The sequence below is a fragment of the Astatotilapia calliptera genome, chromosome 9 (assembly GCF_964374335.1).
Source record: "Astatotilapia calliptera chromosome 9, fAstCal68.1, whole genome shotgun sequence".
Classification (NCBI taxonomy): Eukaryota; Metazoa; Chordata; class Actinopteri; order Cichliformes; family Cichlidae; genus Astatotilapia; species Astatotilapia calliptera.
In genome coordinates this window covers 8873032-8897506 of record NC_137430.1, presented here as the reverse complement: position 1 = coordinate 8897506, position 24475 = coordinate 8873032, and the positions used below count along the sequence as shown (strand labels likewise).

The 24475-nt window shown below is 42.2% G+C and overlaps 2 protein-coding genes across 5 annotated transcripts in view; both read right to left on the bottom strand.

The window, feature by feature from the left end:
- Nucleotides 1–812: 812 nt before the first annotated feature.
- gjd4 (gap junction protein delta 4) lies at nt 813–2476 on the bottom strand. Its single transcript, XM_026180035.2, has 2 exons — nt 2274–2476; nt 813–2131 (listed from the first exon to the last, which is right to left on the bottom strand). Exons 1-2 carry the CDS (start codon nt 2335–2337, stop codon nt 939–941), a joined length of 1257 nt encoding a protein of 418 aa, XP_026035820.2. The 5' UTR covers nt 2338–2476; the 3' UTR covers nt 813–938.
- A 4308-nt stretch (nt 2477–6784) lies between these two features.
- ccny (cyclin Y) overlaps nt 6785–24475 on the bottom strand; it is a 45859-nt gene continuing 28168 nt past the window's right edge. The window contains exons 2-12 of one of the 4 annotated variants that reach the window (XM_026179373.2): nt 22701–22775; nt 21688–21708; nt 20195–20229; nt 20077–20100; nt 19356–19456; nt 19219–19254; nt 18634–18691; nt 18163–18282; nt 14923–15089; nt 10781–10943; nt 9655–9913 (exon numbers count right to left, since the gene is read on the bottom strand). In XM_026179373.2, coding sequence (XP_026035158.1) covers nt 9797–9913; nt 10781–10943; nt 14923–15089; nt 18163–18282; nt 18634–18691; nt 19219–19254; nt 19356–19456; nt 20077–20100; nt 20195–20229; nt 21688–21708; nt 22701–22775 — 917 coding nt within the window. In that variant the 3' untranslated portion in view covers nt 9655–9796. Of the gene's footprint in view, nt 9914–10780; nt 10944–14922; nt 15090–18162; nt 18283–18633; nt 18692–19218; nt 19255–19355; nt 19457–20076; nt 20101–20194; nt 20230–21687; nt 21709–22700; nt 22776–24475 lie in introns of all 4 variants that reach the window. The other 3 variants (XM_026179375.2, XM_026179374.2, XM_026179376.2) reach the window with 3 other exon arrangements.

The window sequence follows — 24475 nt, the reverse complement described above, 5'->3', positions numbered from 1 at the left end:
TCAAGAGCAACGCAGCTGATTTACTGTAGGAGACTCTTGACCTCCACGTGAATTCACCTGGGGAGTTGAAAAAAAAAGGGTCACATTTCATGTTATCATAATTTCTGTGATTGATATGTGTCGGAGCAGTTTGCTAGTTTCTGGCACACGTTAACCTGAGCTTTGATCAAAGGGAAACCAAAGCTGAGCGCAGATAACCTGAAGGGCAGCACACAGTCCTCCTTTGCAGGGCTCCGCTGTGCTCTATTTCTAGTGTCAGCCCATGTTAAGGTTTATATTCCTTCTAAGCTCTGCGAGGCCCTGAAATAGAGTGACAAGCTGTCTCCATAAATACAGAGCCCCTATGGGAGAACATAATTGCTTTGTGATCTTATATCGGCCTTCACGGTGTCCTTCACTGCTGTGGAGGAATCCTTTTCTGTCGTCTACGTGTGGTAACAGCGACTTAGTGAGATTACTGCCTTTCATTTAGGCCCGACTCTCTTGTTCAAAAAGGTCGCCCAGAGGCTGCTCGTGTCTGCTTTGACCCCGGGGACCCTGACACAGTAAATAAAGTCAGTCAGGTGGGGTGGGGCCTGCCTTTGTTTATAAAAGGGGTAAAAGCATCATGGGGAGAAAGAAAAAAACAAACAACAGGTGGGCTGCCCTCTTTTAGATTGTTTCAGGGATTGGATTAGCTCAAAGACAGTTAGGGCTTGAGTTCACTGTCATTCCTGACTTGCTAAATTCAGAGATTTGCTGAATTCTTGTCAGTTTGCATCACCGGACCAGTGCTGCAAAGGAGATGCGGCTTGATGGTATGATTAAAAAAATCATGGCAAATAAGAGTCTAAGGTGTCCGGTGAATGTAATGCCATTATAGATTCTTCTCAGGGTGACAGGGCAGTCACGTGGTAAAATATCAACCCAAGCAGTTGTTGCTTCTAACAGTATTAAAGTCAGACCCACTCGGATCTTTTCTCCTGCCCATCGTCGCCCGTCTGCAGCTCTGCGCTGCAGCCAACCTCAACAAGTGTATACTGGCCCACCTTTCTGGTACAGATTGCTGTTGCTGTGGAAATATCTCCCACTGGGGCACATGGCCCCACAGAGGGAAAACCAAGGTCACGTCTGGGTGGGGGTGGAGGTTTGAGTCGGCCCCGTTTGCTAACACGAATAGATCTGGGCGTCCCCATGGGCTCCAAGGGACAGAGAGCCACCTCGCTGCCGGCCCTTTCTGGAGCCTCCTCCTGGGAGACCGAGTCGGCATTGTTACCGTTGGTGGTGCAGCCCATCGGGCCGAGAGAACGAGGAAGAGAGTAGCGCTCCATGGAGGGAGGTTCTTGAGCTAAATCACGTTTCCCTACTCCACAAGACCCTTTGCTGCCTCTCCTCTTCAGGAAACCCCCCTTTTGCCCGTCTTGTGCTTCCTGCTCTTGGTCGTTGCCCCTGGACGCTCCTCCCGCTGAAAGGAAGCATTGCTCCTCTTCTAGTATTTTCTCAACCATCATCTTCCTCTTGCTCTTCTGTCTCACCAAGCGCTTGACGGTGCAGATAAAATCCAGCACATTCAGGAAAAAGGACAGAGCGGCCACGCCGAGCATAAAGTTGAGCATCACAGTCTTCTCAGTGGGCCTGGAGATGTAGCAGTCCACCTGAGTAGTGCACGGAGCATGCTGGCAAAGAAACCTCCTGGGGATGTAGAAACCAAACAGATAGTAGTGAGCTGCTCCAAAGCCTGCTTCCAGCAGAGTCCTGAACATCAGATGGAGGATGTAGGCTCCACTGAAGGACCGGGCCCACCCTCGCTGCTCTACCGCGAGAGGCAACTTGTTGGACGGCTCCTGTCGGATTCTGAACAGCTGAAAGGCTTTGGTTTGTTTCTGGGAGTTCAGCTCCACCGTGAGGGCGTTGGACACCTTATGGACCACGTAGATGACAAAGAGGATGTAAGGGATGCACACGGTGACAAGCTGCACCAGCCAGAAGCGGAAGAGTGAAACAGGAGAAAACAGATCGTAGCACACGTTGGCGCAGCCAGGCTGGATGGTGTTGCACACAAATCTCTCCTGCTCATCCTGGTAGAGAGGATAACCGGCGAAGAGGAGGATCAGGACACGGAGGAAGATCATCACGACGAGCCACACCTTTCCTGTGGGGAAGAAAAGGAAAACAAATTAATGTGATTATTCAATCAGCCTAAAAAAACTGAGATTACCCCTCATGATCTTTAGTTTAACTGCAATATCTAAAGCCATAAATAACAATTTAAAACAAAACTAGAGGCAACTCACCCATTAAAGTGATGCTGTGATTGACAGAGATAAAAAGCACCTCTGAGGCACTTGATCCCGCCATGTCTGTTATGCTCAAGGGCCTCCAAAATCGTCAGGTCCTCCAGTTTCGGACCAAAGGCTAAAATCATTAAGCCAGCACTCCACTTCCTATCCACTTCTTGTCTCTCCTCTAGCCTTTCCACAAAGGATCACGTAGGCTCCCAGGTGGGCAGCATGACACTCCAATTCTCTCACCCAGTCCCTGCGGGTAAAACTGTATCAGATTCATCTGAATCACCCAAGCTTCTGAAAGGCTGAGTGAAGTTAGCACACCACCTTACCTCTTCCTCCGTCCCCTGCAGACAACCGTCTGTCCTCAGACAACAGAAGACAGGCGTGAGCCCCATTGTCGATCTATTCTTAACCCACTCGCAAAAGCTCACCGCTGTCCTGGCATTGCAAAGATATTTTGGTGCTGTTGGTTGTCTTTACAGGAGAGGAACAAGCCTCCCGGCTTACTCATGCTAAACTACTGTATTAGGTTCTTCACCACAATGGTAGGCATGCTCGAACAGGCCGCTCCATAAAAATATAAGAAGCTACTGAGGCATTTTACAATGACAAATAAAGATAACGTGCAGATATGCAGACAGTGGATTTGCTCTCGTGAAACATAAGGAGGTTGTAAACTGCATTTTCCCACAGCTGATAGCAGTTTATGGCTGTTAAGGATTTACTGGAAGCTCGCATAATACGGCTAGGAAATACAGCCATGTTTAATCATTTGTCTTAAAGACAGCACAGGTGTATGTATGCTATATATGTATATACACACATATATATGTATATAGACCATGAGAGAGAGAGACTGACTCTCTCCTGTACAGAGCACAGATTCCCCATGACGTTAGTTTGCTGAGGGCACACATGGGTAAAGACAGTTGGCTTGGCTCATAATTACTACAGATCAGTGATCATTAGCACGTCCACGCTTGCCCACACACACAAAAAATCCCACTCAGAAGTCTGTTATGACTGATTTTATTTTGCCCGTGATGACCTTTTCAAGACAGCATAAGAAATTTGTGCAGCTGCTCCGGTTGAGTTCAAAGCAACAGCTAACGGCACAGTTTTAGCAGTAAAAGAGCCTCAACTGCTACCCTCTCTCTCCCTCCCAGAGGAGTGGCGTGGACCACAATCTGTATTTGATTTAAAGTAGAATGTGGCATCCACTCTGATTGGTTTCTATAAAAGGGGTAACCCAGGGGTAGGCAACTCCAGGCCTCGAGTGCCGGCATCCTCACTCACGTGATATCTAAAACCTGCAGGACACCGGCACTCGAGGCCTGGAGTTGCCTACCCCTGCTTTAGAAGAAAGAATGACAGGCAAAACATTTTTAAAGTCATTTCATAGTTTGATTTAAAACAAACAAACAAAAAAAAGCTAACGCTTTTCACATCAAACTCTCAAACTCACTACATTAAAATATGAGGCCATAATGGCATAATATCCCCAGGAAAGCTTTCCATCCTCCCCATTAGACTGTGGCTTTGGTAGATGCATTTTCCATTCAAGCCAACAATCGTTTTCGTTTCAAACTTGGCTGCTCCTCACTTATCTAATTACTTGGAAAAGTTCCCACCTAAATAATTACCTGAACATCCACCTGATCCACAGCCATCTCCCATCTCCTAGGAAATGATGCATGAGACGTTTGTGTTTGCTTCCAATGAACACGAGTGACAAACTTTCCAAAAGATTATAAAAAGGCTTGGGATATAGCATTGAATATGAACATACAGGGTGAGAAATTTCTAATTTGATAAAACACGTAATGCTTGTCCTGTGGGATCAGTGTCTTCATCTTAAAGCTGTTTTTATATTGACAAAAGATCAAATGTCACTGAAACGTTTAACCCTTGTATGGTGTTCGGGTCTGTGAGACCCGTGTTCAGTTTTTTTCAAAAGAAAAATTAAACAATTAATTATTTTTTCACGTGTAAATGTGTTGTGTCTTTCCACTCACTCCACTTGATTATAACTGATTTATTTATAACATTTTATATAAAAGAAAAACGAGAAGCACATTAATTCATAAATGTGATCTAACAAAGGTAAAGGGAAAAAATTAACCATGTTTGCTGTTCATATGTCTTGTAATTGGGATGAAGTAAACATCTGTTGAGTAATTTAACATAAAATTGTTTGATAGTGTTAATTTGGAAAGCCAAAACTCTAGCGGGTCCACCAGACCCATGAACACTGGCTGAGTAACAAAAATACGAACACCACACAAGGGTTAAGTAGCGATGAACCCTACTGAGAATTCTTTCAGCACCTTTAATGATATTGTCTAATGATGTCACTCCTCACTGCAGATCAGAGCAAATTTTACATCTCCATTCCGGACAAAGTTTAGCTTTTCTGACTCTTCATTCAAAGTATTTGACCAAACTTTAATCCAAATGATCTGAAATGTTTGAGCAGTTTGCAAAAAGGCAGCAGAGACACCAGGAAGAACACTGCAAGCTCCAGAAACACCCCTGCTAGGTTTGAGGTGGATCAGATGAACAGGAGTCGAGATAGCAGAGGAAAAGGCAAACAGATGGACGTACAGAGATTTCTCTAATTATTAGCAAGATCTAACTGGCTTGGGGAACATTAAAACTATTGGTAACACTGTAACAGGACTAATCTATCCTGTTGTACCAAATTTTACAGTTGCTTCAGTTCATCAACGTTTTCCGGCATTAATTTATCCCCCGCTCTCTTGTGTGTGATTCCTGTTTCAGTCAGGCTGACGACTTTGAATCTTTTCTTTTTCAGCTATTCTGTCTCGATTTAGTGCTGTGCATGGGATCGTTGTCCTGTTCCAGGAGCCAATTTGGGCCAAGCTTTACCTGTCAGATAAATGGCTCACATTTGACTCTAGAATACTTTGGTACACAGAGGAGTTTGTGGTCGACTCAATGAAGTACCCAGGTCCAAAATCATCACATCACCACGGTGTTTGACCGTTATTAGGCATTTGTCTTGATATGCCATGCTTAGTTTTCACCAAAAGTTGAGCTCTCTATTAGGAGAAAAACATCTCCAGTTCTAGGTTTGTTCAGATGTAACTTTGCAACTCAAACCTGTGTTGCCACGGTCTTTTCAGGGAGACGTTTTCTCCTTCCATACAAAATGTACTTTTTCTTTCTCTAGTTGTACAAGTGCACTAGAGTTCAACATGTTTCTCTGTGCATCACATGGTCTGGCCTTGGGGTGATTTTGTTGGAACGCCTCTCATGGGAAGGTTGAGGCATTGTGTAGATGTTTCAGACCAGCAAACTGCCAAAACTTCTGCTTGTGTACTTGAGTTTTTCACAGACTCCTGTTTTTTATAGAACTTTCTCAACTTGTAAAGTGATGTTGTTCCTATTCACTTATTACTTCAGCTTGATGGTGTTCACAACAGCGGTTCGAACAGTGCTTTTAATAAAAGCTAACAGCACTTCTTCATTGAAATTACCTGGATAGTTACCACAGCAGCAATTAAAACACAAATCTTTTGACTTTTGTTGCCATGATGCCAGGTCTCTCTTGGAAATGAGATTTTTAATCTCAATGAGATTTTTACCTGGATAAATAAAGGACTAATAAAATAATAACAAATCGAGGCCAGTATGAAGGACTGAATGTGTCCCTCAGTGACTGAATGGCAGAATGTAATCTTTGTATTAGCACTTGCTGTAAGCCATTTAAATGGTACACTGTGTGAGCGCAACACACATCACTTGTACATTATAGTACATATCAAAATATTGTCTTATTGTGAAAAACACTTGAGTTAACAAGGTGAAAGAGAAGGAGGTCTAAGATCTTGGAGTGTGTTTCTTTCACTGATTATTAAATCGATTATGATGAAGCGAGACAAAGAAAAAACACACCATGAACTGCAAGGTTGGAAATTTTAATTCTTGCAAAGTTTTTTTCCTAAAATGGGAGCAGGTTTGTTTTTTTTGTTTTTAAATCATAGTTGAAAACATACAGAGAAAAGTTTGGCAACTCAGAACAGGAACAAATGGAAGGAGGAAATAATACACTGACATTTACAACAGAATACAGTACAAGTTGTTGAAATTATCCATCAACAAGAAGAACAAAAGTGTCACAGCTGCAGCAGTTTACTGCCATCATGATCAAAGCTGTATTTGTCAAATTTGAAAAATGTCATATTGGAGAGGAAGAAAAAACATTAGAGAAAAAAGTAAAACTCTATGCAGAGGTAGAGCTCAGTGCACAAGGCTATGACACACACACACACACACACATGCACACGCACACAAACACACAAAACCGGTCTTTGCTATCAGAGGGAGGGGGTACGTTCTCCACATCAGGATTCACCACTGTCAGCCACGCGGCTTCTTTCTGCGTGCAGAGAAAACCACACTGGGCGGTATGTACACACACATACAATAAATAGGATATACAATCTTTCAATATCTCACAACAGCTACTCCAGCATCGTAACTTCCCCCAAAGATGCATTTTGCACTTTTTATTTACCAATCATTCAAAGCGCCACATGCACACACAAAAAAAGCACTTCTCTAAGATCAGACACCACATCAGAGCTTCCTTCATTTTTTCCTCCATGACTTTGGTACAGTTCTGCCGCTCTGCACGCCTGCAGGCCAGACTGATTTTCTGGTAGCTTAGAAAAGCAAAGTAACATAAATCACACTCCTGGAGGCTACCGATGAAATGCACAAGAACAAACCGATGTCACATTTGAAATCAGAACGCGTTTTCCCCCTGATCTTTTTATTTCATTAAAAAGAAATAAAAGTAAGTCCTTAGATTTTTTTTAGATTACATCAAGATTGTGTCTATTCACCGATTTAGATTTAGAGTCTGGTTGATTGTAAGGCAAACAGCCGGTCACATGAAGTTCATTTTTATCCTATCCTCATACACCCAGAACAGCAACTGAACTCAAATCTGTAGACTGGCCTTTTTTCTGTTTTTAAAGGAAAAAACTCAAGGGGAAAAAAAAGGAGGAGGAGGAGGAATCAGGAAGGGAGCCGTTTATGAAAATACTGTTTATGACAGTTTTACTAATGTTTCTGTGAGGCTGGCAAAATGCTGCAAAAGGTTATCAGATGACTGTTGATGTAAGCGAATAATATTGTATAAAAAAGACATTTTGAACGCCAGTGCTTAACACCACCAATCAGTCGTAAAAGAAAAACGTGCTTCCATTTATTCGTTAGATGGACAGCGTGCCCAATCAGGACCCAAAATAAACTTTTTAACTCACCAGCTACGAGTGAGAAGTGGAAAAGTCGTCAAGAGGGAATTTTCTCACAGAATCGCCAATTAGTTGGTGTAGACATGAAAAGTGTTACAACTTGGAGCTGAGCATTTGGACTGACACCAACTTCCTTTTCCCCATACACTTCTGTGCAACTGGACTCCTTTTTGCTACGAGACGAAATGCCCCCTGCTGGCTATGAGATAAAATGCAGGTTTAAGGCACAAAGTCCATCTTTTAAATACAGTCTGAATAAATCTTTTTTTGTGGGTTTAACTTTTTTAAATCTTTAAGTCCAATTTAAAAAAAACAAATTCATGTGGAAATTGATACAAATTAAATTTGAGCCAAAGACAACAGGAGGGTTAGTGATGCGTGTTAACAGAATAAGTCTGCCAAATATGAATTCTCAGTTCAGACATTATTATTATTTAATGACATACTGAGTGATATTTTTGACTCACCTGATGACCTTTTACAACATCTTGCCAATTTTACAGCATCAGAGGAAACAAACATCCTTATTTTATCAAAAACACATGAGTAGGGTAACGTTTCACAGAGAAGACTTACAAACACAAAAAAATCATAATAATAATAATAAAATGAAATTGAATTGTCATGTGTTATCTCCATACCACACACATTATGTCACATTAAAAAAAATGGCATTTTCAGCATTGTGAAATTGTTGACAAGAGACCAAAAAATCTTAAGTGGTGTTTCCTATTTAAATCGTAAAACTTGACTCTCTTCTTTGCTTGATTTGTCATAGAAACACATATTTAGACATATTTGCCCCTCCCCATTTACAGTATAAACTGACCCATATAAATATTCTAACCTTATTCTTTTTGTATTTTTTTTAACATTATGACCTCAGTTTACAGATTTTTGCACACGACGGTGCTGTATTTACACTGTACAAAGACAATTTAGCAAAATGTATACAATCTATCATTTTGTAAGCAGTGTTTCAATCATCGCTCGTAGCTTTTTCATTCGTTTCAGTCTGTGACGACCCTGAAGGTTCATGCTTTTAGTTGGCATTTTAATGTCAATGTTTTCGCTTGTGCTGTTACTTTGTAAGTTGGAAGAACCGTACAAAACGCTAGAGGAAAAAAAATACTTCAGACTTATTTGTTCTTTTTTTTTTTCTCCAGCAGAGAGGGGAGAAGTGTTTAACTAGCTTATTACAGGCACCACAGGTCAGGGCAATGGCAGTGAATAAAGTACAACAGAAGCTCTACAGTATGTCTCGTTTCTGTCTTCCAGTAAAATCTCCTCCCATGTGTGCGTGCTTTGTTATATTTAATCACAACAACAAAGCGATGCATGAATATTGCTTTATCTGAATGGTTGCTGGGTGGCCGTACTGTCAGAGATACTATTCTGCAACTGGATGCCTACAAGGTGAATAAGTGCCCTTGAGCTAAAAACGGACTTGTCTCGTTGAATGTCAGTTATCCTGATGAAAACTTCAGTCAAATGGTCCCCATCTGAGACAATGCTCAGCGGATTCTGTTTGTCAAGGAGGGCTGAGGATATGTAGTCCACGTATCAACTGTACTGCTAAGCTAACTGTGAAATGTCTTTCTTTTGTATGCGCTTGTCTCTGCGAACAGAGGGAGCTGCTGTGTGGGAATGGAAAAGAACAAAAACACCCAACAAAACACAAACTAACTGAGAAATTGAAGTAAAGTCTGAAATGTGTCTATAAGCTGTCAAACGATCATCTCATGCTTCAGCTAACGTACTGACTGAACCAGAAGATTAAAATCAAAGGAATGTACACGGCGTCCCCTCCAGCAGCTGTACAAGCACTTGAGCATTGGAGGGAATTATGAAGCGCCGCTGCCGCTGTTACGTCCTGTATTCTGCTTTTTAAGCGTGTTCCTATTTTCATTTCTGGACTTCACACAAGTCTCTCCACTTCTGTATTTCCACCTGGCTGCTTATCTTCTGAAGTTAGGTGGTCTTCATTCCAACAGCGTTCAGTTTGGTTCAGCTTAGCTCCGTTTGGTTCGGTGCAGGCAGGAAACAGGACTTCTTTTATGTACAACAACCAGTCTGGATGCAATAACATTTGTAATAGTGCCAGATTGTTGAAGGGGCGTGTGTATGTGTGAGGAGATTCCAGACTGACACTGATCCACACGACTGCTGCCCACCTGGTCTGCCTGCATACTAGGCAGAAATACAGTACAGGTCTATGATGCATTCCTCTGCAGACAGCCAGTGTTAGGAAATGATGGCCGGACACCACCGCACCACTGTTAGGTTGTCTGCGCTCACCGAGCGCTTCTTGGCTAGTTTCCTCAAGTCTTTGTACTTGTCATCACACAGCCGTGAGATGGCCTGCAAGTCAAACAAAAGAGCAAGTGAGATGGAGCCGGGGGTGCCTTCCTATGTTTTAGTTGGAGTGACTACAGAACATCTTTGCCTGTGTGTGTGTACCAAACACATAGTGTGTTATGTGTAAGTAGTGGTTACGACACCACAAGTCTGAGATGGGCTCACACACCAAACGCGCTTAGAAACATTTCATTTAAACTGTGCTTTGTGCAGTTCAGGTGAGAAAGTGACAATAATGACCTCTCGATCACACCAGAGTTTCTCTCTTATTGTCCTGCTCAACTCAGGTGGGAATGGGAATTTTTTCAAAATCACAAAGACACGTGGGTTCACTTTTAGCAGTCTTTTAAGTAAACTGCTTTTTCTTTTGGGGGTTATTTTTGGACATTAAATAACTAGATTAATGTTGAGGAATGGTCTCATCTCCAAATAAATTAATCAACCAATTCCACTCGTCACATGGAGACGTCTCACCTTCAGCCAGCTTGATGTTTAAAACTCTAAAACTAAATGGAATGCAGCCGTTATTAACACTGGTATACCTGCTGTAAAAAGTTTGTTTTGCTCCAACAGATCAAGCAATGGCATCAATGAATGAAACACTAACAGCAGTAAGGCTGCAGGACAGGAAGGAAGAGAGCGAAGCTACCTGCACAGCAGCACGTCCCTGCATCCTGTCCTTCACCCGGCAGGAGATCAACATTTATGTTTTTGTAATGATCAGAAGCTCGTCAAAATACCAACTACCCAAATTACCTTGGTTTTTCTATTCCAGGCTGAAATAAATTGATATTTTTCCTCTTTTTTTTCTTGTTTTACCTGAGCTCCAAAAACATAAACCTATCTCTAGTACTTCAGCGCGCTTCTCACCTCTAGTTTTTGCGCCTTGTCCCTGCTGAGAGGCTCCAGGGGGAAGCTGAGGTTATTGGCCTCAGCAAGCGAGCGCAGGTCAAAGTAATACTTGGCGTAGACGCTGGACGGCACGTTGATGTTGAACTGCAGCAATTCCAGGAACTGACGCTCCAGCTCATTCCTTTTTCCATAAAAAAGAAAGAGAAAACGTGTGAGTTAGTTAATTAGTCTTATGCTATTTAAATAAAGGTTAGTTTGATTGGTAAAGCCAACATCTCACAGAGTGGCGTAGGCTGCACTGAGCCTACGCCACCAAACATAAGCCTCTTCTTTATGATAAAAGGGAATGCTATCTAAGCAAGGAACACTGAGCGTTATGTGTAAGAAAGAATTAATCCCACATGAAAGTGCTATTGTCATGCAGTGCCTGTGCTCAGCAGCTCTGTGATCCTCGGTGCAGCGTGATGACAGACGCTTTCATCTGTTACTCTTCAGTTGTGACCAAATCCTTCTGCACTGTAACCACTAGCCATCTCTTCTTCCTACCCTTTGTTGCTCACACACATATTTTCACAGCCACGCAGCAACAGACGGGCTAAATTTAGGCTCTGCTGTAGCCAAACTCTGCCTAATAGTGCTGCTTTTTCCTCATCTTTCCTCATTCAGCCTGTTTTCATCTGTTTCTTTTTGTGTTGCTCTGCTCCTCAGTGTTCTCCCAAGACGTTTCTACTGTTCAGTCAGTGGGTGGAACGTGAAATTTAGCAGGCTAGGTTCCAGAACATGGCTTTGAACGGACTCAAATTGACCTTCTGAGGAAATCTCTGGTCAAATCAAGAGCCACAGTCCGGTAAATTGCCATATGGGAGCACAGCAGATGTGCATACTGTGCTGCACTCACTGGAGAGAATCCTGAACAGGTGGATTACGCTCATTGCCCTGTGAATTTGAGCTCAAGGACAAGAATAGACATCCACTGATGCAGAAAAGTGTGAAAGCAGGAGGGGTGAGAGGTGGCGTCTACAGCACCGAGTCCCTCCTCAGAATAATCCACACAAGTGGATTTGAGGTTGACGTGGTAAATAAGACTGAGTTTTCTGACCTCATGCTTCAGAGGCATCTTCCCCGTTTTGCTCCAAATGCACCACAATCTAAGATTAAGCATTAAAATGAAGCTGACATTTTTGTCCTGCAAACCCAGAAAACTGTGAATCTCTCACTGTCAACTAGTTAGAAACTAACAAACCATAATGTTTTTAAGGCTTAATGACGTGATACCATTACAGGGAGTGCAGAATTATTAGGCAAGTTGTATTTTTGAGGAATAATGTTATTATTGAACAACAACCATGTTCTCAATGAACCCAAAAAACTCATTAATATCAAAGCTGAATGTTTTTGGAAGTAGTTTTTAGTTTGTTTTTAGTTTTAGCTATTTTAGGGGGATATCTGTGTGTGCAGGTGACTATTACTGTGCATAATTATTAGGCAACTTAACAAAAACAAATATATACCCATTTCAATTATTTATTTTTACCAGTGAAACCAATATAACATCTCCACATTCACAAATATACATTTCTGACATTCAAAAACAAAACAAAAACAAATCAGCGACCAATATAGCCACCTTTCTTTGCAAGGACACTCAAAAGCCTGCCATCCATGGATTCTGTCAGTGTTTTGATCTGTTCACCATCAACATTGCGTGCAGCAGCAACCACAGCCTCCCAGACACTGTTCAGAGAGGTGTACTGTTTTCCCTCCTTGTAAATCTCACATTTGATGATGGACCACAGGTTCTCAATGGGGTTCAGATCAGGTGAACAAGGAGGCCATGTCATTAGTTTTTCTTCTTTTATACCCTTTCTTGCCAGCCACGCTGTGGAGTACTTGGACGCGTGTGATGGAGCATTGTCCTGCATGAAAATCATGTTTTTCTTGAAGGATGCAGACTTCTTCCTGTACCACTGCTTGAAGAAGGTGTCTTCCAGAAACTGGCAGTAGGACTGGGAGTTGAGCTTGACTCCATCCTCAACCCGAAAAGGCCCCACAAGCTCATCTTTGATGATACCAGCCCAAACCAGTACTCCACCTCCACCTTGCTGGCGTCTGAGTCGGACTGGAGCTCTCTGCCCTTTACCAATCCAGCCACGGGCCCATCCATCTGGCCCATCAAGACTCACTCTCATTTCATCAGTCCATAAAACCTTAGAAAAACCAGTCTTGAGATATTTCTTGGCCCAGTCTTGACATTTCAGCTTGTGTGTCTTGTTCAGTGGTGGTCGTCTTTCAGCCTTTCTTACCTTGGCCATGTCTCTGAGTATTGCACACCTTGTGCTTTTGGGCACTCCAGTGATGTTGCAGCTCTGAAATATGGCCAAACTGGTGGCAAGTGGCATCTTGGCAGCTGCACGCTTGACTTTTCTCAGTTCATGGGCAGTTATTTTGCACCTTGGTTTTTCCACACGCTTCTTGCGACCCTGTTGACTATTTTGAATGAAACGCTTGATTGTTCGATGATCACGCTTCAGAAGCTTTGCAATTTTGAGACTGCTGCATCCCTCTGCAAGATATCTCACTATTTTTGACTTTTCTGAGCCTGTCAAGTCCTTCTTTTGACCCATTTTGCCAAAGGAAAGGACGTTGCCTAATAATTATGCACACCTGATATAGGGTGTTGATGTCATTAGACCACACCCCTTCTCATTACAGAGATGCACATCACCTAATATGCTTAATTGGTAGTAGGCTTTCGAGCCTATACAGCTTGGAGTAAGACAACATGCATGAAGAGGATGATGTGGACAAAATACTCATTTGCCTAATAATTCTGCACTCCCTGTATTACCATTTTATGGGGAAAGTGACAAGAGGAACTAATGTAATCTGAAGTCCCTCAGACACTCTAAGCTCAAGAACAAAATAAAATAATAATAATAATAATAATGTATACTTCATCGTCACAAGAAATTCTTCTCTGCATTTAACCCATTCACTCAGTGAAGCAGTCGGCAGCCACCAATCTAGCGCCTGGGAGCAGTGTGTGGGGACGGTATCTTGCTCAGGGGTACCTCAGGGTAGCCGTTAAGTGGATTCCAACCCCTGACCTTCCAATCATGGGGCGACCACTCTACCTACTGAGCTATCCCTGCTCAGATCAAAGGCATTAGACGAAATGGTCAGAGACTCTCCCGTCAAAGACTCTTAGCAGCTCTTGAAAACAGGCTGACCACACAAAGCCCGACTATTCTCAGGACAGAAAGACAAGTGCTGCTGTATCTGCCATCACCCCACTCAGCAACCATGAGTCAAAGAGGAAGCATTTATTTACATGGCTGACACTCTGCCAGGGTCATGGCTGTGTGGCATTTTAGGAGCCAGCAAACAGCTGATGGCACCAACCTTTGAGAATTGTGGCTCTGAGGAAGAAAGATGGGGGGGGGGGAGTGCTGCGATAATAAATTTTTAGCTGCTACTTTAGTAAATTCTTGACAAATTCTGGATGATTTTTTCTGCTGATTGCTGCATTGATTAATCAGTAAAACAATCTGCAGCATTATCGGTGATAAAAATAACTGGTAGTCCTCGTTTCAGGGCCATTGTGCTCCAAAGATGTGACCTAAACCTAAACATGCGCCTGACGTACAGACTCCTGCTGGAAATGTTTCACACTGAACATTCGGAGGAATATGCTACAGTATGTTCTGAAATGCTAATGTTATTGAAATCATCATATGGTATAGTCAGTCATGTGATTCTGCACCTCCCACACAAGGACACTGGTTTCTCTTTGAGAGAAGCTGTTGTCATGGAAATAGTCCAGACATTTCCCAGTCATAAGATCACAGAGAAGAACAGCGTCCGGGGAAAACAAAAAGGACTAAATAGCTTTGATTTCAGCTGCTGCCATCAGTTAATAATGTTTTATTTCTCTTAGTAACAAATCAAGTGTTTTAGCTGATTTATTCCATGCAAATGGTTAAACAATAAACTGTTTCTATGTTCTTAAACAACCATGTAATGAAAATAAAATGCCAGGCTTTAGCTTCTATCGCCAACTCAGCTGTTTTAGTGCAGAAATAACAGCAGACGTCTTCTGCAACTGACCTGAGTCTATAGGGATATAGCTCTACGCTGCTGATGTCAATAAACTGACTCACATGTCCTCCACAGTGATATCCTTGAGAATTTGGCAGTAGTCGACGTTCCAAACCGCCTGGTCGTCCCAGACTTTGGAAGCCAGGAGGATGGCTCCCAACACGATCCGCTTCCAATTGGCCGGGCAAATGTCGATCTCTGCGTAGGTCAGGAGCCTCTCCAAATACACCTTAGACAAAGGGATTTGTCACAAGTAAGCATCTTGAAATAAAACAGTTATTTTAGCACAAAAACAAAACTGAAAAACTCTCAATTTTGCCTTTTGTTTAACAGCTGGCATCGACTAGCATTAACAGCATCAAGTCAGTTTCACACGACTAAAACATCCTACACGCAGGGTCAAAAGAGTCAGATTGCTAAACTGCTATCGCTCTGTGTTTTCCTTCACCCACGGTGTAACGCTAACATAAGGTACAAAACATAAGCAAGTAAACACCACGTTAATAATCATATCGAGCCTTTGTGTCCTCGGGGTTTCCTGTGTTTAATTACCCTCTGTTCTCCCTGCCTCTGTTTATCTGAAGGGTTAGTTTGCTGCTTTACAGTTTTGCAGTCTCCTGCCTACTCCACCTCCATGATGTCAGAGGCTGATGAAATCCAGCTTCCCCGGAGCTCCCTCGTGAAATATTCATGCCAATCGAACCCCTGCACCGTCTCCTTCTCTCTCCTTCGAAATAATTCCCACAGTCTACACGGCAGAAAGCGCACAGAACACACAGACACCTGATCCTCACAAGCCAAAGCATTTGTGCAGATGTTAAATCTTCTGATCCACTCATCATCATTTTGTTACAGTACAAGAGAGAAGGTCTTCTGATAGATTCATGGACTGAACTGTGAAAGCTCGAACAGTTAGTGCACAAAGCCCACATTCAGCTCCCTTTTAAAAATGATGTAAAGTGAAAGATTTAAAAGTACACAAGCTTAGATTTGTCACTTCTTACTTACTTTCTTTCTTTGCATTTTAATAGCCATACCATTTTCAGGATGTATACCCTGAGGTACATCGTAATAAATATTTCAGTTTTCAGACTAACAAGGATGGCAGGTTGTGAAAAGGAAATTAATAAGTTCTTTTATGCCACTTTGCAGCCCAGTTTGTCACAGCTCAGGTGGTTAATTAGACAAGTCGTGCTCAGTGGGGCGTCCTTCCTGAAGACAATACCAGCCTGTTTCTGCTGTGGCCCAAAACTGGCAGCAGGTGACAAACATCGAGAAATGAAAGAAGACTACATCCTGGCATAGCTGCTTCAATTTCAGGAGGCTTGTCTGATAATAAAACACAGTAACTTCATCTACTACAATAAGTTTGTCTGGTTTTTCTGTCCCTCAACAGGAAATCTGATTCGTCTTCCCAGAGGATGACATGCTCACTCTCTGGGTCTCTTTCTTTTCCATCCTCTCTCTCCTCACCTGTGATGTAATAACTTGGGGAAAGCAAGACGCCCAGCTTTCATCTCAACTCCCCTGTCTAAATTTAGCTGTGTCAGCTAAGCTACACCAATAACCACCAGCCAACAGCCCCATTCAATTACTGACAGCATGGCAGAGTTTACACTGGAGAGCTGCAGGAGGCACGCCGTGTGCCAGGCTCTGTATGCAACTATCGCTCTCGTCCACCTGAACATGGACAAAGACGTAGACGCAGCACGTCACAGTGACTGCTTTCCAGTTACTCTCTGGAAAAGCAGAAACACCCATACAGTTAACACATTTGTCCATCTGTCAGGAAGCAGAGAAACCTAATACCAGGCCCCTGGGCTAGCCACATTAACAATGCACTTTGCTGGCCTCTAGAGACCCACGTGTTAGCCAGAGTGACAAAGTGTAGAAAGAAATGTTTCTGGGCAGATGAGCGGAGAAGGGAGATGGCACTAACTGTGCCATCAAATCAAACATAAGGATAAACTATTGAACTGCTTAAGGCTTTAGTACAGAGAGAGAAAAAGAGATGATGTGATATGATATGTGAGGACAGAGAAGAAACGAAAAGCACAGGTGAGCACACAGGATGTCATAAGTCACGGGGAGAGAGCCCACTGTATGCCAAAGCACCAATTATATTCTAATTATACACTTGCTACAGGCGCAGGCAGACCTCATACTGAAGTAATTCTGAGTGGAGACTAAACGGATTAAACCGCCACAAATCTGTTACTGAACTTTCAGCTCTGTCTCGTGGCTTCGTTTGTGCAACATTCTCCAGAAGGACAAACAGGCTGTTTCATATCACACAAAGAAGAAGAGTAAAAAATAAAGAGAGCCAACAATCTAAGGACAGCAGAAAACAAGACAAGCAGAAGCAATACTCCCTCCTAGTGTCAGCACTGAATTACTAGGACTCACAGTCCTAATTCTCCTAATTCCTATCTGTCTCCCACGCTCTCGCGCTCCTTGATGATGTTAACTCTGTGTGGAGTCATGCTTCGAGTTGCTGAAGGGTCTCTTAATTAGGTTGTAACCGCGAGCTCTGGACACCCTTGTCTTCCTCCAATACAAACAGGAACTTCTAATCACTTGAAAGTATATTTTTTTCCTTCCTTGCTGTTGTTTTTTTCTTTAAAGAAAACAAAAAGTTTGCATTTCATTTTGTTTATAACTGCATCAATGCAGAAATAATCACATTCACAGAGTGTGGCTGTACTCAGTGGTGGGAAGGCTTTTATAATCCACTTCCACTCAGGGCCAGCTGGATTGGAAAAGCTCTTAATGTGATCGTCCCTCCAAGCAAACATGTAAATGGAGTCAAAAAGCCCTTTTCCATTAGTACCTGCTCAGGTTGGCTCGGCACAGCTCAATGCAACTTTTAGCGTTTTCCCGTAGTACCTGATACCAGGTGCTCTTTTATTACCTACTCGGCCACAGTTCCAAGCGATCCAAAAATGTGACATGCATGCCACCAACTGGCTACTCAGTCTCCTTTACAAAATCAAAACCGCCATTCTTGAAACCTGGCAACAAGGGAAATGACTGCACAAAAACAACACCACGGTCCCCGAGTCTGACCGAGCAGCAGGTGTAACATCGCCCCGACGTCCTCCTTTATTGTGGCGTTTGTGTCACATCCAAATGATGTCACGGGACGTTCTGTCGCGTTGCTGTAATGACCCAACCCACATTAGGTGCTTGTAATGGAAAACGAGTCGAAGCGAGTCGTGCGTCCAGCCGATCTGAGTAAATGCGAATAGAAAAGGGCTAAAAGTGTGCAGGGACTGCGTTTCACGGCTGAACTGTTTACTCACCAAAGTGACGATGGCACACTCGGCAGTGAGCTGCGCGGCACTGAACAGCGTCCTGACGAAGCGGTAGATCTGCTTCTGCTCAGGGTCGTGTTTGTCATAATCAGCAGGAACCTCGGACTTCTGCGACAAACACCAGAAAAGATAAGAATGAAATGAAATCAGATCGTTTCCCAAAGTGGAATCACAAACTGCTGCTCGATACATCAGCTTATTTCTGAATGCAGAGGTTTAGTGGTGTTGGACATGGGGCGTAAAACAAAGGGGTTATGTAAAATCTGAGACTGAAATTGTTGAGCAAATATTCATTTTAAAACACGTCTGAATGATCCAGATGGCTCCTGAGATTACACATCTCGCCACTGTGTGATCCATGTGTGCTTATGCGCCGTTTATCAGCTCATGCAATTAGTCTTCCTGATGAATCCTGACAGTTTGTGTGTACTGGAAATTCATCTTCGGCTGCGGCCTTACTGAGAGTGGGTGAAGCTTCTCATCGAAAATATCTAACAACATTCTTCCGTCGATGTCTCTGGAATTAAAAAGAGGAAAAGAAATCAAAAATAGATGCATCATTTCATTGATAAGTCATTTATATGAATGAATCTGCACTTCAACCAGCTGCCCTATATGGGATTCTTACCACTTTCAGTTTATAGAAACACGTTTTATCCTAAAGCTTCCGTGTTTTTAAAAAAATATGAGATCTGTCAAGTCATGTCAATCCAACAAATTCTATTAACAACACAAAAATGTGTTCCAGGCTGCATCTTTGCGAGCAGAAATGTGAGTCACTTAAGCTGCTACATAAAACAGCCTGTTCTTCTCTGCTTTGTGGTTTATTTAAAAATGTCTCCATGCAAGCGTTATTTAGTGTCTCCACAGCCTTTAGTAAGAACACATCCCTTTGCAAAAGGATGTCAAGCTTAGCTGGATATCAAAGTATCTAAAGAGTAAAGAATTTAATCTAATCTTTCTGGGTCAGAATGAAGCAGGATGTTGCAGGGCTTTTGTATTTTGTGGAATTTTGATGCAAAAGAAATAAAAGGTTAATCTTACCTGTTCTTTATATGATAATATATTGCAAGGGCTACGCTGCAAGCACAAAAAGGTAAATAAAAATGAGTGTAAGAGGACAATAAGGGAAAAATCTTTCAATATTAGATAAAGCTGTGAATCGCTCAGATGGGGGTTACCATTTGATGGTGTATTTCAGGTTGGGTTGACTGACAGTGCTGTCATCGAGGAATATGGTGGAACAGGAGCTGTATTTCCGTCTCACTGGGCCTGGATAATGCTGGAGTTCAAACACGTCCGTACCAAAAAACAGAGACACACACGTCAATCTCTATTTCTGTCATACTTGGACGCGCCAAAGGCCTGGTATGAGGATGGAAAGTAGGGCACCTGTGAGCCCACAAGCTAATCTGTGGGTCTGTCAGTGTCTCACTTTGTTGCATGCAGGAATGGTATTTATGGTGGAGTGCATCTTTAGAGAAACATCAAAAACTTGATGAATAGCAAGTTCATCACCTTGAGTAATGACCTTTCTATTCATCGTCCATTCATTTCATTCAAAATTATTTTTAACTGGTGCACACTAAACAGGTTTATGACTTAAACAAGACGATGTTTTCTCATTTGGCCCTGCAGGAACTGATTAATGCAAATTCTTTTCAAACAAAAAAGCACATTTGCACATTTAGCTAGTCCTGTCTTTCAGGTCTCAGGGAGTGTGGACAAAGATGACCTGCACCATAACACCACGCTTCTTCTACATTTGTACTACATCTAAAGCTTTTTAAACACTAAGACTATAATTGGAGTCTGGAGTGTGGGATAAAAAAAACAAAAAAAAACGGGAGGAACAATGGAAACGGGTTTGGGTTACTTTGAGGGTCATTCGGAGGACTTTACCTTGTTCTCCGAAATGTGTGTTAACTTGCAAAAAATACAAGACATTAAAATTACTAACTGCACAGCAATCATAACAGCAAACGTATTACACACAGTGGCTAATGATTCAGTTACTTACGTGGTTGATGTAAAGGCTCTTCCGTTTTTCTCGAACTGAAAAAAAAGACGAGAGAGCGCTTCAAGAATCTTTGTGTGAGTGTAGTACACAACCCTCACAGACAGGGAGCAGCATATAACCAGGCTTCAGAGCTGCCCTATTAATATAGACTTTCCCCCTGTGTATAATTATTATAAACCACATACAACAAAGCAAAGCAGCTTCAGCAAAAAACAGTTTTTACATTAAAAAACTGAGAAATTTCAAAGCCTGTGAGTATTTTCTCCCCTGCGATTGCACTGGCAAATGTGTGTTAATATGTGGGAATGAGTGTGACCTTATCAATTAATCCGTTCATCATTTAGACATACATGTCTTAATTCATGATCAGTCATCCAGGTAAGGAAATCTTCAGACACTGAAGAATTCACTTGGATGAGTGATGAAACGTTTCTCCCACACTACGTCCACATGAACAGAATTAACTTCCTGTGATTGGACGTACATGAGTCCAAATTAAATCAGGCATAGTGACTGGTTTATTCAAGTGCAGCCAATCATCTGAGCTCATCTCTTTTCTTTTTCTTTCTGTTCATACAAATCTGGTATTTTGCTACCTTACTTCTGTTTAACGGATGTGATGATTTGTTGGTTCTATAAAGCAGAGCTTTATCGCAGTTACGGCACACGCAACAGTGCAGCAGCGCTGCGTGCGTGTCTGTGTGCATCAGTATATGTGCTCACTGTTGTAACAGAGCACGCAAAGGGAAAAGGGCTGCTAGCAAAGCAAACTGGAGCAGATGGAGAGCGCAGAGCACACAGAGACACCTTGTACGTCTCATCCCATACTGTCTGTGTCTTACCTCTCTGGCACAAAGGTGCACACACTCACACTGCAAAGCACGCTGAGCTTTTTCCACTGAGCAAATGTGTGTGTGTGTGTGTGTGTGTGTGTGTGTGTGTGTGTGTGTGTGTGTGTGTGTGTGTGTGTGTGTGTGTGTGTGTGTGTGTGTGTGTGTGTGTGTGTATTTAGCAAAGAACAGCAGTCTTTGACACCATCAAACAGCTGCACAGCTTAGTCAAAAAAAACAGTAACAAAAAAACCACAAACTTAACCACAGTGATTTCTGAATAGTCATGAAACATGTGACACAAATCACAGCTTTATACTCGAGGCTGATTTCTAACTTTATCAACCATTTACATATGAAAATTGAAATATCCAGTAATTAGAGGTGTGTCATTTTAGTAACTAAATTGCAATTTCTTTGGCCAAGGCTGTGCAGTCCTGTTCCTACATCTCATGGACGGACATGTGCAATGGAAGAAATGCACGCACGCACACAGACGATATCAGCAGCTAAGCAGCAGAGACAAGTCACCTGCTAACAGAGTACGAGGATACGATGCAGTTTGAGACCACACAGAGGGACTGTTCCCTTAAAGGGTCCAGCCCGAACACACAGTAAGCATAGTGTTACCTGCCTACCAAGCACAGACGTATACATGCTTACCTCTTTTGTTGGGCACAGCAACTGAAAAACAAATGTCCAAGTTGTCTCCATGTTTATGACACAGATACTCACAACAGGCATTATTATTAAGTGCGTCAGTAATTCATTTATAGCTGCTGGGAGTGATGAACACAGCAGCTCTCACATATGTTAGGACCACAATGCTGTGTATTGATATTTAATAACAGTATGAGAACAAAGGCCAGCAGACTTTCACATAAGAGCCTGACGATGCTAATACAACACTATCAGCACCTAACACCGGATCTATATAACAGCCTTCAGGCGACAGACTGCTCAGCTGAATCAAAAGCTTATCATCAAAGCAAAGAGATTATGTCTAAACTGGGAAATAATCTAAAAAGCTTCACATTTCAGTTGATAATAAGACATTCCTGTCATTCTAGAGGCACCCGACTGCTACAAGATCAATCTTTGTGCCTGCTAAGGAAGATCAAAACACCCCAGTGCGTCTTCAAAAATCTGACATGAAAGCAGACGGGACAGGGCTCCATCTAGAGCTTTTATGTTGGATAAAAGCTTGCTGGTCAGTGGTACTTGTGCTGATATCTGAAGTTCCACCTTCAATAAAAACAGCTTGCTATCTCAAAAAGTGGGCATATGCTACAGTCACCTCTTTGCTTGGTTGTCCATGATCCACCTGCAGTGGCTTTGCACCTACCACTGCACAGCTCACTGACTTTGCACAGAAACTCCAAGCATGTCCACAAGCTGCTTCCTCATTTTCAAACAAACCGGAAGACATTATCCTTTACCCACAAATGTAACCCTGCATTATGCTATCCTGGCTTCATCCAAGTAGATCAGGTGTACACCTAATGGTGCGTCACTGATTACGAAAACACATTTATTAAATTTAGCTCTTCTTCATTGTAGATTAATAACAATCATGACACTCCAAATACTCTTTTCCCTCATTTAAAAGTCAGTGAAGAAATTTCAGAGAGATCTGAGATTATTAAAATGTGACAAAAGAAGAGAGCACAACTCACCATCAGTTTGTGACTTGCTGAGGAAAATGGTGCTGGCGCGGGGATGATCTGAGGGATTGTACTCCATGGGAAGATCTAAATACAGAGGAAGGAAAACATAAGCCTCAAAGAAAAGCAGCATTTAAACTGATTCAAATGATTTAATCCCAAATGCAGCTGAAAAATAAATGCTGTCAGGAAAAACAAATTGTTTAAGCTGTTAGAGAACTTGTGATGTTCTTTTGATAAAACTATATTCAATATCATATAATCATCAGGATGACGGGTACAACTTAAACACGCTGCCGGATACAACCTTTAATTTTGAGGTTATAAATGTGGGACTGGCTTCACGAGTTAACCACCTCTCGTCTAATGGTCTGAGCTAAATGAAAAACATATCTGTCAGCTGACAGTTTGCTGCACCAGCGCTGTGTAAACGGTGGTTTGTAAATCAATGCACTAAGCAAACACAGCAGAAGGCTATAGATTTGTACTGAATCATCTTCTGTGCGCGCGTGCGCGCACACACACACACACACACACACACACACACACACACACACACACACACACACACACACACCACCTAGAACCCAAAGATCTGAGAGGAGCTGGCAAGAAAAACTGCAATAAATGACGAGCACAATATCATTCAGCACTGTACAGCTGATAAAAATCAGCTGCTGAAACCTGCTTTGTACAACATTCATCCTTTGGGTATGACACTAAGTGCTTTGTACACTTATCCATCAGAGGGTGTCTGAATGTTTCAATGAGGCTTTTTTATACAAGGATCAAAAGAAACAGTCCTAACTCTGAAATATGCTTACTTGTTACATTTGTTTTAATGGAAAGTAGCCCAGGTATTTATTTCTGGCAACCCATTACAAATAATGTGTTTTAATAGAGGACATGATGGAAAATAATCTCAGGCTACTGGGAAATGTAAAAAAAAAACGAAACAAAACCCAAAAGACACCGATAAACAGATGAGTAAAGTTGGCATTTAGAATACAACCTGATTTCATTTCTAATTTTTTATGTATTTGTACTTGATTTGCTTTTATGTGTTGCTGTAAATATACTGCCTTCCCTTGCCAGATGTGTCTGTTTAAATCCAGTAGCAGCTACAGAGCCTAGCATATGGCTGTTATGCACAGCTACTGAATGAATATATCAGTATCAATTTAGTGTCCTAGTTCCTTGTCCCAATTACATCCCATAGTCCCAGACATGCTGAAACGTGACATTTTACTGCTGAATTATAAACAGGAAATGTAGAATTCGGAGCCTGCAGACATAATAGTTTCTGTGGTTAGTGCAACAGAGAGCCACTGTTGTTTGAACAGCAGACTTTTATTTGATCTAAGGTTGATTTAATGGTGGAATTTTCTGGTGACCTGTAATATCCGGCACTAGCTTAGATGAAACCATTTGTTGACATGACTTCAGAATCTTTATTGTGCTCTGGTCTAGGTTAAACATTTACTCTCAAATGTTACAATAGCCTGAGGAAAAATTAATGATAATGTCACACTAACATTACATCGACACTGCCACGCATTAAACTCTGAACCAGAAAAGAAACAAAACTAAAATTCAATGCAAACTAGCAGCGTGGGGTGGTTAGCCAACGAGCGGCTTCCTGGCCTCCTGGATGATGTCAGTGCAACAGGAAGGGTCACAAAGAACCAACACCCAGACAGACAAACGCAGAGAAAGAGAAACTGATGTCAAGAGACAGGCAAAGAGTGAGAAGCTGATAATGAGAGAGGAAAGGGCAACGAGGGCAA